Source organism: Crocodylus porosus, unplaced genomic scaffold (assembly GCF_001723895.1).
Source record: "Crocodylus porosus isolate Cpor-Errol unplaced genomic scaffold, CroPor_comp1, whole genome shotgun sequence".
NCBI classification, from domain to species: domain Eukaryota; kingdom Metazoa; phylum Chordata; order Crocodylia; family Crocodylidae; genus Crocodylus; species Crocodylus porosus.
The window spans coordinates 5284511-5302840 of record NW_017728934.1 but is presented as its reverse complement, the minus strand read 5'-3'; the positions used below and the strand labels follow the sequence as shown (position 1 = coordinate 5302840).

Sequence of the window (18330 nt, the reverse complement as noted above, 5' to 3'; positions counted from 1 at the left end):
GCTGCGGCCGCTGCGCGTCCAGAGCCGCCCCTTCGCCCGCTACGGCTCCGCGCTGCACCTCGCCCTGCCCGAGCCGCTGCGCGCCGGCGAGCGCCTGGCGCTGGAGGTGTCCTACTGCACGGGCAGCGGGCCGGGGGTGAGCGCCCTCCCCTCCGGTAGCCCGCGGGGCGGCGGGGGCTGCCCTGTCCTGTGCCCTCCTTCCCCCGGACTCGCCTCTCGGCAGACCCCGGGGGCGCCCGGACCCCACGCCTCCGGCGCGGGGGATTTGGGAACACCTCAAGCCCTAGGTGCGGGCGGAGGACGTTTGCCGGTCGTAGAGCCACTTGGTCATAGATTCACAGGTGTGGGCGAGACGTGGCCCGTGGGGCCCCTAAAAAATGAAAAAAATTAATATTGATCTGCCCCAGCTGCCTGTCATGCGGCCCTTGATGGCTTGCCAAAACTCCGGAAGTGGCCCTTGAAACAATTGCCCGCTCCTGTCATAGACTTTAGGGCTGGAAGGGACCTCGAAGATCATCAAGTCCGGCCCCTTGGCCCAGGGGCAGGAAGTCAGCCGGGGTCAAAGGATCCCAGGGGATCCTTATGGTGCTGGACTTTGGGGTTTGGAATTAGCTTGGGCTGATTGGGCCTTGGGTACAAATTATATTTAAAAAAAAAAAAAAAAATTCTCCCCCTCTTTCCCCTGAGCCTTGCTGTCAGGTGAGGCAGCCTCAGCAAGGAGTGTGGGTAGGACTCGGCCAACTGCCTTTCCTGCCCCGTGGAGAAGTCCCAGTTTGGAGCAAAAGGCAGGATCAGGGACAGGCCCAGCCAGCCTGGAACCGAATGGCGCGAGCATCATGTTGCGCCAGGTGCAGCCTGTTGCCTTCTTGGCTGGTATCATTGGAAAACTTTCTGCTTCCAGCCTTTTTCTGGGGAATTGAGTCTCTGGATATTTCATAAGGATGTTCAAGTCACCATCTTTGCCATGGGCAGAGAAGCAGGTGCTTATTATCTGCTTCCCGAAAGCGAAGCTTGCTCGTAGATAATTGCTCTGTTGCTCGCTGTGTTAAGTAATGCAAATCGGTGCCAGAATCCAGTCTGTCAAGAGTCAAAATGGAAGCATCTCCTTTGCTTCCCAGAGCAAGCCTGTTTTGTCAGATCTCTTAGCCTGGCCCCTCCCTGCCCAACACACTCCCATTTCAGTTGTTGAAGGAAGGTCTTCAAAGTTTTCATGAAAGAAGAGCTAATAATTAAGCTGTAGAGCCACTGTAACAGACTAAAGTGGTGGAATATAAAAGCATAGCAGCTGGGCATGGTGATCTGGCTGGAATGAAAGGAATCGGTCCAACCTGTGCCTCTTTGTGGAGGGTCAGTGGTCACTGCTAACTTGGTTGCTTTTTTGGCATATGATGTTTTTATCCCATCAGACCCTAGGTATTGATGTGCTGAGGCAATTGTCCTGCAAAGTTAGTCCTTTGTGTCCAACCTGGACAAAACCTGAAGGGGTTGCACTGCCCTGAGCCACTGAGCGGCTGGTCTCTGAAGAAACCGAGTCAAGCTTTTGAGATGATTTCCTGCTCTCACCTCACTTGTGCCAGCCTCTTGGATTCAGGCCAAGATTGCAAGCTTGCCTGGGCCAGACTCTGAGCTCTGTTCCACGGTCCCATATTGGCACTGTTGTTCTAGCTGTATGCTGGAAAAAATGGAATCAAAGCCCAGTCCAAAATAACTTCCCTTGCTAGAAGTTGTGCTTGTCTGGTTTGCTGAAGTGTTTGGTGCACCTGCTTTCCCACTCTGGAAGTGGTTTGCCAGAATAGCAGTATGGTCACCCCAACCAACCTGCTCCTTGCAAACATTTCTAGCAGAGGCATCGCGTTCCCCCCTGGACAGAATCAGTTGTACCTTGCTGGAATGAGCATATTTAAGGTGGGGTGTTTACCTGCATCAGTCAGCGGTATGATTTCCTGTCTCTCTTCCCCCATACTCCTGTTATTGCCCTGCTGGGCCAGGGATGCACTAGGGAAAAGTTTTTTCTGATGAAGTTGTTAGTTACCAGCTGTAAGTGGCAGATCCATTAAGGAGTGACCTGTATATAGAGAGAGCTGTACTGGAAAGCACTCCTTTGCAGATAAGATAAACCCAAGGGAAAGCTTGATCAGATTGGAGTTTATCACCACAGGGAAACTGATATCTGGAAATATACTAGTAGAGAAATACTAGTGCAGTTGTGCTGCTATAACGTTTATTCTAGAATAAAATGGCTTTAAGCTGGTATAATTGCTCCTTTTTGGTAATCACATCATCTGGTTTGAAGACAGCTCCCTGAGTAGGCCGAGAGCTGAGCATAGCTAGGTGTTCTGTGGCTGGCCACAAGCGTGCTTCTTTTTTGAAGAGGATGTGCTGCATTTTTGTTCACAGTGCTAGTACTATTAGAGAGGATGCCCCGTTTGTTTTGTAGTGAGGCCTACCGTGTAGTTTTGGTCAACCCAGGATGACATGCGTCTCATTTGATTTCACTGACTCTCCTTCTTATTCTGCCGGCTGCTGCAGATATCCTGGCTGGATTCTTTTCAAACAACTCAGAAGGAGAAGCCTTTCCTTTATACTTCTGGCTTTCCTGTACTCAACAGGTCCTTTTTCCCTGGCTTTCACACTCCAGCCACAAAGAGCAGCTATTCTGCAAGGATCCAGGTAAAGTTTCCCATCCCTCACATAAAGCTGTCTCTTGTTTTTCGTCAGGTTTGTTGGCTCACTCCCGAGCAGACAGCAGGGAAGCAGAAGCCCTATATGTACACTCAAGGCCAGGCCGTCCTGAATAGATCCTTTTTCCCTGGCTTTGACACCCCTGCAGTTAAAAGTACATATTCAGCCACAATAAAGGTAAGCGACATCCTTAGAAAGATATAAGGGCACAAATGAGATCATCTCTATAAACCTCATATAGGGCTGAACATTCACCACAGGTGCGTCAGTCCATAAATGTTCAAGGGAGAGTTGTTCTCAAGCTGTTTGAAGAGAACTAACTTTATTGAAATAAATTCTGGGAAGCACTGAAACGTTCATGTCACATCCAGTACCAAGGGCATTGCAAAAGTTCGGTTCTTGCAGAGTTTCCAGAAGGACTGGGGCCAGTATTTCTCAATGATGGTTTTTCACTGTGTCATGCTGTTCTCACTCTTCCTTTGACGAATAATACCACTTTTAACTTTGCATCATTCGTGAAGGATGCTCTGCCAGAAATACTCTTCAATACCACCACCACCAAGACAGGTCATAGACAGTATTTTTGTTTATCTTTTAATGAGGAGTGGAAAGAGCCTGGAAGTTTTTATTTTGGAAAGAAAAAAAAACAACATTTATTTTTTTAAAAACTTTTTAGAAACCCAAATGTCAAATCTGGTGACTTGCTTTTGCTGTATGACCTGTGGGTTGGAATGGATTTGCAGTGTGTAGAGCTGAATTTTCAAAAATAATCCAAATTATTGATTGATTACTGGAACTAAGCTAGCATTAACAAACCCCTGTCTTTTTTCCCCTCATGATAATATGAGTGCCTCTCAGATCCTATAAAATGCAGTGAACTCTTATTAATTTGCATTCCAAGGGGAATGCAAATAATGCCAAGTTATCCAATAGTGACAAATTATCAGGAATTGAAAACTGGGGGGAGCTGTTAGGGACCAGGAAAAACAGTGAGTTAAATTTATGGTGGCAAATTATCCCATAGGCAAATTAACCTGAGCTGACTATAGAGGCATCTTGCTTTCTCCAGGCATTTAGAGAAATAGTTGTGTTGGCTTATAGGGGATTTGGTGTTTGCATGTGAAGAATTGTGAAGTGCCTAGTGCAATCTCTGAACAACTGTGGACTGCTGAATGTGGCCTCACAGACTACTGCAGCTTGGGATTTGCTGCTATAAGGTCTTGCAGTACTCGAGACCTGACTTTTTAGTGTAAAGAACATTCAAAAAATGGCCTTTCTGGATCTTGATTGCAGCGTAAGAAATTAAATGGCATAAATTGAGTATTTTTTCTTCACGCTACGTGCAAAAGTTGGCTTCATGACAGCAGCCTTGTTGCAGCCTCTGCTACCTGGGCTGTTGTCCTGCGTTGCTTTTTCTGTGTCCCATCATGAGCCCCTTCAACCAGAGATTCTCTTGCTTTGTTTCATGAATTTCCAATTAGTTGGATGCCCAGGACAGCAATTATATGGTATGGTACATGGCTTGAATGTACAATTAATGTGCTTTTCCATCCCCAGTAAGTAAATGTTGCATCCGTATCAGGCAACCGGAATGGCCAAAAGTGAAGTTGGCATGATGAGCCTAGCAGCATGCAGTGATTTGGTACAAAACAGATGAACAGTGCCAGTTGAGACACCAGTTGGAAGCCATTGGTTTCAATTTCCAGGTTGTTAACAAGTAAAAAACTCAACAGACTCATGAAACCTAAGTGATCACAACCAATAGCAGGGACTTCTGCATTTAATGACAGATCTTGCTTATAAAGAGAGGTGAGAAAAGGAAGGGTGGGTTTGTGATGTAACTATACTAGGGACCTTTCCCCCTTCTGCCCTGGGCTTCTTTTGTAATCTTGGGCACGTCACTTCTGTTACATGAGGATAGGGTTTCCTTCTCTCACACTTTGTGTTGTCTTTATTCTGAGGTCTCTGGGGCAGGAGTCCCTCTGTGCACATACAGCACCTGGCACATTGTGCCCATTCTGAGTTGGGACCCTTAAGTACTACTCTTTTATGTAGATAAGAACAAATATTCACATGACGGTGATGCAGACAGTGATGTGAGCACACCACTGTACTTCCAAACACCTCTTTATACACTCCTGAGAATATGAGATTATGATTGAAAAGCTCAGCTTTGTCAAAGCTGTGGTTCTGCAGTGTTTTTGCAGGAGAAAGAGGCCCTGCAGGGGTTTTTTGTTTGTTTGGATTTTTTTTAAATAGGTGGAAAAATATTGCCTATATTTTCCTGCTTGGATAACTCCAAATCAGCCACCTGGAGCTGTTGTAAGCTTGCTGGCACTGACTAGGAAGGAGAGCTTTCTGCAGTGCTTGTCTTCCTGGCAGGATCTGTTGGTGCAGCTGGCTTAGGCCTAGTCTGTACCAAACTGTTTGGCTGGTAGAAGTCCAGTGCTGCTGGCAAAACACTGAATGCATCCACTCCCAGAGCTCCTCTGGTGACGGACATGCCCTTCTCTGGGCAGTTATAGCACTTCTGTGGGGTAGGGTGAGTTTGCTGCTGTCACCGGACTGTCAAAGACATATGTAGGCACTCCTGTGCCTTTGGCAGTCACAGTCTCTTCAGCAGCTGGTGGCTCCCCAGGGTGCGCTTTGCACTTGGGCAGCTTCGCTGCAGAGTGGAGCTACACAGTGCCACCGATGCACATAGATGTGCAAGTGCTCTGGATGCTTGGCAGGGGTGGCTGCTGGCTGCTAACAAAACTCTTGTCATACTGTGATGCTGGCCTGTTCCAGAGGAGAGTGGGAGTTAGCTTGGGGCCAAGAAGTGTGAGCTTTTCTTCTTGAGGAGCTGTTGTTCTGAGTTTTATGGTGAAGGAACCCTGCACAGCATACTTGCTATTCAGAAGGGAGTGTTATTTTGCTCAGTCATAAGGTGAAGCAGTCTGAGCAAGAGAGATGCTAGGAACATCCCTAAGAACCTGCTGTGTAGTGTTCTTGTCTTAGCTCCCTTCCCTGTTATATGGTTTTGTGACCCTGGCTCTGCAATGACCAGGGTTAAATTGCATTAAGGCACAGAACAGCTGCAAGTCCAGTTGCAGGTATTGGGAGCCATGTGTCCTCAGCCCCTCCAGAGGATCAAGATGCTGGTTCTTAGAGCTGCAGTATGTCCCTGCAGCATGTTATGATCAAAGTTTCAGGCCTGCGTGTTCAGTGAACAGCTAGGGTACAAAGGGTTATCTCCACATTAGGTTATTTCCATGTCATAACACAGTGGCCTACCAAGGTAAGGCTTGCGCTCTGGATACAACTGAGCACTCTCTAGTTCCTTGCCTTTTTCAGTCTTCTTTGAAATGCTTCACTTTTGACTTGAATTTGGAGGCAGGCTGTGATGCTTGAGAAACCTCTAGAACAGCAGGCTTGAGCATGGCTCAAAAAATACTTGTTGCAGTAAACCATAAGTTAGTTGAAATCCAGTTATTAACCTAATCTGTCCCCCAGTCCACTGGAGCCTGTTTATGGGTGTCTCTTTTGCCAGGTCCCTGAGGGCTTCACAGCTATGATGAGCGCTACGACCTGGGAGAAGCAAGAGAAAGACAACACATTCATCTTCAAGATGTCCCAGCCAATTCCCTCCTACTTGATTGCTTTGGTTATTGGTGACATTGTTTCTGCTGAAGTTGGTCCAAGGTAAGAGGCTGTCTTTTTTAGGCAGGGGATTTGGGCTTCCAGCTGTGCAGCAAGGACTATTGTCTTAGTTGTAGTTTATGGGAGAAGATCTTGCCTGCTCAGAGCATATCACTAGAAACAGAGATCCCTCCCTTAGACTCTCAGGCTGCATCCAGACATGCAGGGGCATGTGCTTGCAGCGGGACAAATTGCCACAGTGCACCCTCTGCATGTGCACTTCATTGCAGGACAAACTGTCCTGCAGTGGTCAGCTCCTGCCAGCTCTTGGCCAGCTCTTCATCCAGGGAGAGCTGCAGGCTGGGGCCAGCACCGGTGCTGGCTCCAGCAGTCTTATGTAGTGGCCTGGAGCAGCAGGGGCACAGGTCGGGTGGCACAGGGGTCTGGCCGGCAGCTAGAGAATTGCTTTGGGTGGCCTGGCCTGCGTGTGCTAGTGTAATGCATGCACAACAGCCTTTTTTTTGCAGGGGTGGTGGGGTTGGCGGGGGATTGCTACCAGGAAATCCAGCGAATCTGTAGCGTGGGGCATATTTAACATTTGCCACATGCAGTTTGTGGTGCCACAAAGAGGTTTGCATGTCTGGATGCAGCCATAGGGCTAAAGGGGACCTCAAGGGTCATCTGGTCCAACCCTCTGTGTGAATGCAAGAATGCTACTGCTAAATCATCCCTGATCCATCCTTATTCAACTACTTCTTGAAAACCTCTAGTGAAGGCATTTCCACATCTTCCCTGGACAATCTCTCTTTTTTTTTTTTTAATGCTTTACTGTCCTAACAGTAAGGACATTTTTTCCTGTGAGGAATTTCCTTCCTTTCTTACCATTTCAACTATTCACATAAATGGTTCACAGGAATGATGGATAAAACCTGATGCTTTGGCCTTCTGTGCTATCACCCAAAGCAGCTTTTACCATATTATCTTTGTCCTCTCATGTGTCTTCTTTCTAGACCTCCAGCACTCTGAGCTGAGTATCTCATGGAAGTAGAATTTTCCATGAATTATTTCGTCCAAAAAATCTAGGTCAAAATATGCCCAGTCACCTCAAGCCTGTTTTCAGCTCTGTCAGGTCTTGGTGTGATGTTGATTCTTTAAGTTCAGTGGGAGGCGTCACAATGCCAGAAACAAAGGACAGTACTACCATATTTTTACACTTCCTTATGTGTGTATACATGGCTTTCAGAGTGGAGCTTATTGCATGGTTACAGTGACATTATGGTCTTTCTCCCATGCAAAGGGGCTCCTTTTGCAAGGTAGAAAGTATTGGTCTTCAAAGTCGCATGGAAGCATTGCACTACTGAGTATTATTGTCTAGTTCCCTGTGTTACTTTGAATACATTCCCCAAACTAATCTACCCAGAGGGCTCTTCAAACTGTTACTGTTGAATCCTTGATAGGTCACAAGATAGTGCCTACCTGCTTCAGACAAATACATTACTATTTTTTTTCTTCCCCCAAGTTGTCTTAGTTTGTTCATAGATTAATCTCAGTGCTCAGCAGCCATTGTAAAGGCAACAAAATGTTAGGGTTTTTTAAGACGGGAAGTGTTTTTTTTTTTTTAAAAAAAGGGAAGTGTAAACAAAATGGGAAGTATCATGATGCCCCTTTATAAATTTATGATGTGTCTACACTTTGAATATTGTCCCCAGTTCTGGTCTCCACACCTCGAGAAGGATATAAAAGAAATAGAGAAGGGCCAGAGAAGGACAACAAGGATGATTAGTGGTATGGAGGGGCTTCCATATGAGGAGAGACTAAAGAGATTAGGCCTGTTCAGTTTGGAAAAGTGACACTTGAGGGGGGGACGTGATAAGGGTTTACAAAATAGTAAAAGGTGAAGAAAAAGTAAACAGGGATTTATTTTCTATCTCAAACAATAGCTGGGGTCATTACATGAAATGAGGAGACAGCAAGTTTAATAAAAAGCATTTTTTTAATGCAGCCTGTCATTAAAATGTGGAATTCATTGCCACAAGATGTGGTTTAACCACAAATAGACAGTTTAACCAGCCTCAAAAAGGGATTGGACACATTCGTGGAGGAAGGGTGCATCAGAAGGTTTTGAACACAGGAGTTAAGGGTACAGTCTCTGAATCAGAACTTCCTAGACCTTAAATGTAGAAACTGCAAGTGGGAGAGGAACAGGGGAAAACCCTGGTCATACCCTGTTCACTCTCCTTTTCAGCATCCACTCTCTGCCACTGTATGAGACTGGAGTCTGGGCAAGATGGACCATGGGCCTGGCCTAGTAAATGGCAGTTCTTACGTTCTTATTAATGGATCTTAAGGCTAGAAAGGACAATGAGATCATTTGATCTGACTTCAGACCTTGTTTGCTTGTTACTAAAGATCAAGAGTGCCCACGGGTGATAAATTTCACATTAGCTCCATTGATTGCCAGGCTTCTGTTTTTCTTTGGAATGGTGCTGTTATCAGCCGGCCGAGGGCTAAGGTAAAAGTCCATTAACAGTTTAAATGCTCCAATTCCACATGCTCAGCAAAATGCATTCCCTCCTATTGTAGCAAACTGCTGAGTTGTAATATCTATAGGACTGTGTAGGTATGCAGCAGAAAGGGGCACTGAGGCCAGCACTCTGGAGAAGATGAATGTTCTCCATGGGTCAGTAGCCTAGCGAGCGATGGGGCAAGGCCTCCTCAGAGGTATGTTTCATTTGGAATGGGAAGATGTGGTTAATGCACCAGAAGGTGATAGAGGAATCCCCTGTGCATCACCGGTATTGGAAGGCACGATGCCAGAGTGCCGAAGGGACTGCAGAGCATAGCTACACTGCAGCTTGTATGCATATACCTTCATTAGCTTGTTAGCTAACCAACAAGCTAATTTGGTTACTGCTAATAGTGTAGCTGCAGCGATGCAGAGTTCAACATGAGCTTCAAAATCCGCAGGCTGTTAACTCTCCCTGAATTCCTTGTACCATGACTGCACTGCTAACAGGGTCCAACTGGCTAGTTTGAAACTGGCTTAGATCTGTCTACACAGCCTGCATTCACTCCATTGCTCCTTGTCATCTGTCACCACTGAGAACAGTCTAGATGCAAAGAACTTGACCCATCCCTCTCCATGTAAAAGTCATGTGCACAGAACTGGTAACAGGATCTCAGTAGCCGGCACCTTATAAGCATCCCGTTTCCTCTTGGTGTTTTTTAACTTCCCCTTGTATATCTAGCACCACTTCCTATAGAGTGAGGATCACTGTTTCATTATCTCTCTGGAAAAGAAGGTGTTTACTGACATGCAAGGGACTGAGCAGAAGGAAGTTTGCCCAGTTGAAGGGTATGAAGGGAGGAAGAGCCAGAGCCAGTGCTGGTTTTGAGGTGCCTCTTGATTGGCACTGGCTGTCCTAATGAGTGCACCATGCAGCAGTTCATGACACAGGCAGTGCCTGTCTGTGCTCCAGAGCCCCTCTCACTACAACTCTGTCAGCAGAGCTGTCCACTGGAGACATGGTGATTGCAAAAAAAATTCTGCCAGTTATCATTTCACCCCCTGCTCCCTGAATGGCATCATCTGCACTGACGGAAGCCCTCTTCTGTCAGCCTAGCTGTGTCTATACGTTGTTCAGCCAGAACAGCTACCTTACATAAGGTGTTGACACTGTTGGGCTAGTAGAATGATGTAGCATGTGCCTGGTCATCACCTTGGCCTTTCAGTCTGAACTGAGCCACTCCTCATGTCTGTTGTGTTCAGGGCTCTTTTTTTTGCTCTCCCTAGGAGCCGTGTCTGGGCTGAGCCATGTCTGATTGAGGCAGCTAAGAAGGAGTATGATGGCGTGATTGAAGAGTTCCTGGTGGTTGGGGAGAAGCTATTTGGACCATATGTTTGGGGCAGGTAGGCTCACCTGGCCAGAAGTCACCAGGATGCCGTGATACATCTGGGGCTGTTTCCAGTGTCATGTTTGGCCAGCATGCATCAGGGTTGGGGAGGGAGAGTTGTTCAGGGTCTCCCAACAGGAAGGAGATAGCTCCTTACTGACCTCTTAGCATTTCTTTGATAGGTACGACATTCTGTTCATGCCGCCGTCATTCCCCTTTGGTGGGATGGAGAACCCCTGCATCACCTTCGTGACCCCATGCCTGTTGGCTGGAGACCGCTCTCTGGTGGATGTCATCATCCACGAAATCTCCCACAGCTGGTTTGGCAACTTGGTCACCAATGCCAACTGGGGGGAGTTCTGGCTGAATGAGGGCTTCACCATGTACGCGCAGAGAAGGATCTCCACTGTGGTATATGGTGAGCACCCTGCCCTGACCAAAGGCAGCAATGCTCTGTGCTGCAAAAAAGGGCAAGGATGTCCCCTGGGCTGCCACTTGATTGTGGTGGGAAGAACCCTGCCCCATAGGGGCCCACTGACTTCACTACTTCTCAGTTCAGATAGGGGGGTAACTGCATGTGTGACTGCAGAGTTGCATATGAATTTGCCAGCTCAGTGCTATTCTAGCTCCTGTGTCCTCTAAAGAGCAGTACAATTGTTTAAGTGCCCTCTTAATGGAGACTTGCTAAGAGAAAGGGCGGGGGGGAATGTTAACCTTGTTTTCAGAGACTTTTTTCCCTTTTATTCTGTATACTTCTGTATATTTAAAAGTTCCAGTTTCATCTGCCTTTAGGCACCAGGGAATGGACATAGTGACAAAACCCAGATAACCAGGAAGTGAAACCCACTGAGATGGGAAACAACATATTTTTAATTCAGACAGTTTAAAACTGTCGAATTAACGTCACTTAAATGCCATGTGAGCCCCTGGAAGAAAAATTCTCTATAATGAAGCTTCATCTGCTTTTACAGTGTGAACCCTGCCTTATGAATCTGAAATAATTAAGAGTAGCTCTGCACAGACACCCTTGCTCCACCTTTACAATCTTTGAAGAAATGCAGCCATGGACAAGGACAAGGCCATAGCCCTGTCAGCTGTGGCTGCATGTGCGGGTGGAGCACATGACTCATAAGCACTTCCCCAAATGCTGGTTTTAGAGCATGCTGCAGCCTGAGTGGGGGAGTTCACCCTATTTGCTGTGTTCTCAGTGTAATGCAATAGGCAGGGTCTGTAGGTCAGCATTTGGGGTTATTTGTTTAGAGATTTTAAATGTTGTTGCAGTCAGGCTGGTCCATGGAATATCCAAGTAGAGTTTGTTTAGTAATGCCATTTATTGGCCCAGTAGTTTAGTTGGGAGAGATGTCAGACAGCTGTCAGGTACAAAATCCAGACCTGAGGAATGGCTTTTTTGTGCCTGGAAGCTTGTCTAACATCTCTCCCAGCTATAGAATTGATGCAATAAAAGATATTCCCAAATAGTTCTTGCCTTTGGTGGTAATACTAAAGGCAGCCTTGAAGAAGTGAGGAGAGCTGCATTCCCAAAAGAGAGGCTGTGCAGAGCTCACTCCTGGGTTTTAGCCTGTGAGCCTGAGACAGCAGGGCAGAATTCTCCAAGGGACCAGAGTCTGTTCTAGCTACTGGGTATTTAAGTGGACTCAGACACTTAAGTGCGATTTTTGTCTCATCCTGCTTAAGTCCTGTAAATCCATGAATGCTTCTCTTTTTTGTGGGTGTAGGTTGTAACTGTTGGTCTAAGGATGTAACACACCATCATCTTGCCTTTCAAATTAGGGCATGTAAAGCATTGAAGAGGAGGACCCACCACTGTTTGCATTAACAGTTTTTTCAGGGACTCAAGCAGGGCTGAACAGAACAACACTTAGGTGCCTGTATCCACTTAGTTTCATAGTAGGTAGGGTCAGAAGGGACCTGATTAGATCATCAAGTCCAACCCCTGCCGTGGGGTCAAACGACATGCCTAATAGATGAAGTAGGCCCTGGCTCTTGCTTTACAGCTTCTCTACCTCTTGTGAGTAAGCAAGAGCCATGGCCCTACCATCCTTCATCTCCCTGCATTATTTCTCCTCCCTCTTGCCTCAGAGGTAGCATCATGTCTGCTCCGATAGCAGCGATCCCCTTACTTTCCTTGTAGTCTTGAAGCAGAAATAACTGATAGAGAAAAGTAATAGGATGGTTTGGACTGGATGGCTGCACACTGCATTAGTACCAAGTGCCTGTCTGTTTGTCTTTGCATCAGGTGCTGCCTATACTTGCCTAGAAGCAGCAACGGGAAGGGCCTTGCTACGACAGCACATGGATAACACTGGAGAAGATCACCCATTAAACAAGCTTAGAGTGAAGATTGAGCCAGGTCTGTGTCAGCACTGGGTCTTCCAGTACCTTGGGAGCACTGGAGAGGGTGGACATATGGGTGGTGTGCTCATGGCTAGTATGTTTAACTCAGATAATAGCTTGGAATCTAATTTTATCTCAATAGTAATGGTTGAGAACGTAGTACATGAGTGTGTTGGGACCATATTGCTGCCCCGTGGATTGGGTACTGTGGGGCTATTGTGCATCAGTATTTTCTAGTCCTCTTGCTGTTGTTTAGCCCAGGGATGCTCCACCCCCAGCTCAGGGAACAAATCTGAACTGTGGAGCCATGTCATCCAGCCCACTTGGCTTCCCAAGGGTTCCGAAATTGTCAGTGGGCGAGCAGTGACAGTGTTAATTCCTGCTCCGTGCTGCCAGATTTCCAGACCCATGAGGACCCTGGCAGGCTGGATAGCATGGCGCTGTGTGCTAGACTGGGGGAGAGCCTGATTGGTAGAGAGACATGGGGCCAGGCCCATGAGGGATCCAGCCTATCGACTGGCCCCACAGCCCTCATCTAGGTCAGATAGCTGAAAGGTTGAGCACCACTGGTTTAGCATGAAAGCCCTAATTAGCAATAATAGTATTTATAGAGAGCTGCAGGTGGCATCAAACACTCAGTATCTTTGCCAGCCGTTTCAGAGGAACAGGCTAGGCATTGAAGGGTCGGCATTGAAGGGTCAGCATTTCAAGGCAGGCAGTTAAATGCAGGTCCGAAGTGACCAGCAATGTTTGGGCACTGGCACTGCCCTCAGAGACGCCTGAATTCTTGGAGGCATGCGAGCAGAAACCCTCCCTCCAAACGCCCACCTCTGTGTATTTGACTTCGTTAGGATGAAGCCTTCTGTGGCCACGAGGACCTTTGTGCTAACTGCCTTGTGGCTGCCAAGTGCTTCATCACAGGCAGCTGCCAACTGTGCCATTAGCAAACTGAGCTTTAATAACTCCAAGATCAATATTTCATGCACCTGCAAAAGATCATGCCAGCTTTCACAAAGAGATGAAGTGTCTGCAGGGTCTGAGGTTGGGAAGCTTTGCCATCTTGGAGCTCCAAGTAAAGCAGCAGTGCTCCTTAATGTTTGGAACCAAGATGAATTTTGTACTTCACTCTGATCACATTGGTTTAATCGCCTGATTTCTGCTTCCTGTTCTCTTCCCCACACCCCCTCCATGTTTTCTGAATATAACTATGAGATGCTAAGCCTTATTGTGCCCCATGTCAGAGTGCAGTCATGTTGTACCTCCCAAACAAAGAAATCAGATCTCATAGTGTCATAGATATTAGAGTCAGAAGGGACCTATTAGATCATTGAGTCTGACTCCTGCAGATTGTAGTTGGCTGAAAGACAGTGAATGAGCAGAGGGAAAACCACAGTTCACAGTACTGTCTGTATGTCTTCATGTGTCTAACAAAATGATCAGGATTGGAAATACGGTAGATCAGGGTGGTCATTGACCACTGCTGCCTGCTCCTCACATCTGGCTTCTGTTGTCAAAGGCTGGAAGTCATAAAGCAGCTGGGGTCATCAGTTCTTCTGAGCAGTGCTCTGTGTGTTAAAACTTGCACCTCTGTTGTGTTCTTGAATGCCAGGTGTTGACCCTGATGACACCTACAATGAAACCCCCTACGAGAAGGGATACTGTTTTGTGTCCTACCTGGCGAACCTCGTGGGAGATCAGAGCAAATTTGATACCTTCTTGCAGGTACCATATGCTGGCTGAGTTCCTGTCAGTGGCAGTGCTGTGCAGGGTTGTAGGGTGCCTGGGAGCAGGTCAGCACACTTCCAACATGCTGTTAGCAAGGTTCCCTTTATCATTGCTGGTGCATGGTGGACAGCATCACAGGCTCTTGGTACTTACAAAGTCTAGAAATGGTAAGGCACTCCCCCAGACAAAACCTGTTCCTTCTGCCTTGGAGAAGGACCCTCCTGTTACATGAGGATCCCCAAATAGATCATAATTCCTGGTAGTGGACCGCTATTAACACTCAGGTTATTCCAGCACTCCAAGCAAGCTGGGGGTGACATCTCAATGCATTGTGCAAGCCATGTTTGAAAAAAGCTACGGTGAGAAGTTGCAGGTGCTCGGAGCTAATAGGAGGTGCATCCCATGGCTAGCAGTTGTCCAGCATTGGTGTGCCATCCCTCTGGGCACACCCTAGCCTGGAATCTGTATGTGGTGTTGCCCATGAGCTCCAGCTGGCTGGCTCTGACCATCCAGTGAACACGGGGCCAGGTCAGCAGGCAATGGGGAATTACTGCTAAAGGCACCAGGGCCCAGGCTGTGTGAGTTTGCTTTTCTGCCATGCGTCCTCACAACTTACAGACTGTCCTACAGTCCAGGCTTACAGGTCAGTGACTAAAGTGAGGGGAACATGTTATTGTAATCTAAACTTGGGGCTGGGAGCAGGGAATGAGTCTGCTAGGCTTCTAGAGCAGTCACTGTCAGAGCTGGGACACATGGCAAGGCCTTTTTGGCTGATTTATTTGTGTCTGTGGAAGTGGGAGAAGAGCCTAGCCCCACCTGGGGATGTAATGCTCAGGTAGCTGATGCCTGTGCAATGCTTAAGCATCAGTCATAAGGATATAGAGCCAAGGGGAAGATTTTGGAGGGAGAATGGGGTATAGGCAGGAGCCATTGCAAAGCGTAAAGAGCCAAGAGTAGAGAAAAGCCTGGATATGAAGAAACAGAAGGAGAAACCAAAGATGCTGGTTATCAAGCGCTAGTCTAGCCACAGCTCCCTGGCAAGGAACTGTGGGGGTGGACGTGAGAGCTGAGTAGGTCACACTGAGCTTCATGGGTGCTGCTGCCTGCCCTGGGTCCTCTTGCAGGGCCCCTGGAGCCGAAGCAGCTGCAGAGCACGTGCGCTGTCTGCAGTGGTTGAGCACCCTTATCCCCAGCCAAGTGCCCTGCAGTCGCAGCTGCCAGCACATGGGGTTGGGGGTGAGGGGAAATACCAGGCTTCCAAGCCAAGCAGTTGCAGCAGGGTGGGAAACTGCTGGTGACCTTCACACCTTCCAACCCCACTGCTCCCATTTTGGGTCCAGGGCAAAGACTCCCCTGAACCTGCGCCGAAGCCCCAGCCAAAAGCCATGCAAGCAGAGAGGAGCTGGAACTGACCACATGCTGGCAGCAGGGGGACACAGGGGTGGAGTTAAATCCTTGAGTCCCATGGACCAAGCCAGCCCTATGCGTGCGAGTCTGCATGCAGTGTCACTCTGACCACTCTTCCCCACAGGCCTACGTGAACCAGTTCAAGTTCCAGAGCATCATGGCTGATGATGCCCTAAACTTCTTCCTGGAGTACTTCCCAGAGCTGAAGAAGAAAGGTGTGGACTCCATCCCAGGTCAGCACCACCACCCTAGGTCGCAGGGCAGGGAGGGGCATCCTGGCTCATTGAGTTTGCTGATAGGCTCTGTCAAGTCTTGTGTCTCCTGCCCCTGTGCAGGGGGGAACTTTTTGCTCCCAGTGCTTATGTCCAGGCAGATGGCAGCAAACCTCAGAACAGAGCTCACTTGCCACAGCCTGTTCAAGTCTGCCCTGCTCCAGGGCTTGGCCTGGCTCAACTGGCATGGCAGCACTGGCTGAGCTGGCTGCCCCCTCCTCCTGGGATCATTTTTATATAAAACAGTACATTCCTGTGCTCCAGATTACAAAGAAATCTTGAGACTGGGAATGGAGTGTGGCTGAGGTGGAGCTGTCTGCCTGCTTTAGCAGAAGACCTAATCCTGGGGGGGCAACAGATGTGCCACAAATTATGCCATGTCCTCCCTGAGTACCAGTCTGATCTCCTTCCTCTGCTTCCTGTCCTGTGCTCCCTACCCTGCCCTGCTGCTCTGCTTTCTGCCTCCTACCTTATCTTCCCTGTGTGGTCTGTGCCTTCCATGATCTGCTGTGTACCACACACAGGCTATGCATGCTGCAGGTTGGCTACCCCTGACTTACATATGTATCCCTGAGAGGTCCATGTGGTCCCATTTCACTGTGACTGACTGAGCTTGAGCAACTAAGCTTGGCTCCTAGGCATGTCTCCCTTCCTTCACCACTGATGACATCAAGTTCCTACTATTGGCCTGTTGGGCTGCCTGGTGCACGCTAACTATTTGCTCTTGCATCCAGTCCTGCTTGCTCACCTGCTGCTTCTTAGGCTTCCTCCATAGGTGGCTCAGCCCAGACTCAGTCTGCACAGTTCCTCTTTCTTGAGTAGCTCTGGGGCAATTAAGGTGAGCAGCGGCCAAGCTCTTAGCTGTCTGGTGCTCCATAGTGTGTGCAGAGCCCACCAAAGTCATCAGGGATGCACATGCCAGCATCGGCCTGTGGGGCCTTTGGTTATGGGGAGGGGGTAGGGAGATGAGCATGTTGGGCTCCATCTGAGTGTTGTTTGTAAGCTCTACACCGAGCCATCGTTGTCATGTGGCAAAATTGCACAGCCTTGTTGGTGCCAATCTATGGAGCAGACTTGTGCTCTAGGGCCAGAGCTTGGAATTGGATCTCTTGATTGCTGGTTCCTGCCGGCTTTGCTGCTGCTTGGTGGTCCCTCAGGCACTGATGGAGGGCTGAGTCCTGCTCTGTTGGACTGGGTTCTTTATTCTGGAAGCTGGCGTCCAGTCTGGAGTCCAGAACCTGACCCTGCTGCTTCTCTTCTCCCCTGCACAGGCTTTGAGTTTGATCGTTGGCTGAACACCCCTGGCTGGCCCCCATACCTTCCTGACCTCTCACCTGGAGATGTGCTGATGAAGCCAGCAGAGGATCTGGCAGAACTATGGGCAGCCAGCAGTTTGGACATGGAGGCAGTTAAGGCTGTGGACATCTCTGCCTGGAAGACGTATCAGCTGGTGCACTTCCTGGATAAAGTCTTGCAGAAATCGCCTTTGCCAGATGGTAAGACCATGTGTCAGGTTCAGCCAGGGGGATTTGGGTGGAGGAAGGCAGGGACCTCAGTCCTCTGGTCTTAATATTAAGCCCCCTTGTTTCTATGTACTAGCCCCAGCTGAATGCTTACCAGTGTTTCCCAGGCTAGCCATGGAGCTGGGATGTGTGCTCAGCACTGTGCTTCTGGTCCCCTTTTGCAGCAAGGATACATGAGGGGATGGCACGTGCTGCTGCAGTTCAGCTGATCTATGCCACAGTGGAAATCTAGTGGCTGGTCTTTGCTTTTGGGAGGCCCCTGTCTGTACAGTAACCAAATGGGGTGGGCTAAGGCTCACTTCCTGGCCAGGATCCCTGAACACAAGTCTGCATGGGAAGCTGCACATGCCAGCACCACCCTTTCCTCACCACTGCCTGTAGGCCCCTTTCCCATGGTGTGAATGGGGAATGCCAGGTGCTGTCCAATTCTTCAACCCTGCTGATCTCAGCCCTGCATTGTGCATGCATAGGTGGCCTTTGGCTTACCCTGTAGTAGTATTGTGCAGTTGACATACTGCAGGTACCCCAATTGGCAGGGGGGTGAAATCACGTGACTCCTCCAAACGCAACATAGAGTCCAAATCATTGCTCAGAGCCCTATTCAGCCTGTGGAACAGCCTCTGTGCCCCCTAACTCAGTTTTGTGCGTCATTTAGCTGAAGGTTTTCTGCCAGACTTGGACCGTACCAGTCTGCCCCTTCAGGGTAGATTTCACAGATTTCATAGACATCAGGGCTGGAAGGGACCTCGGGAGATCATCGAGTCAAGCCCCCTGCCCAAAGGGCAGGAAGTCAGCTGGGGTCATAGGATCCCAGCAAGATAAGCATCCAATTTACTCCTGAAGGTGTTCAA

The 18330-nt window shown here is 48.4% G+C and overlaps 1 protein-coding gene across 1 annotated transcript in view; it reads left to right on the top strand.

Moving 5' to 3' along the window:
• The first annotated feature begins 2646 nt into the window (after positions 1-2646).
• Positions 2647-18330, top strand: part of RNPEP (arginyl aminopeptidase) — a 17537-nt gene continuing 1853 nt past the window's right edge. Inside the window, exons 1-8 of the mRNA XM_019546381.1 lie at positions 2647-2670; positions 6215-6366; positions 10097-10213; positions 10380-10615; positions 12455-12568; positions 14162-14274; positions 15809-15917; positions 17228-17452. Coding sequence (XP_019401926.1) covers positions 6236-6366; positions 10097-10213; positions 10380-10615; positions 12455-12568; positions 14162-14274; positions 15809-15917; positions 17228-17452 — 1045 coding nt within the window. The 5' untranslated portion in view covers positions 2647-2670; positions 6215-6235. The remainder of the gene's footprint in view (positions 2671-6214; positions 6367-10096; positions 10214-10379; positions 10616-12454; positions 12569-14161; positions 14275-15808; positions 15918-17227; positions 17453-18330) is intronic.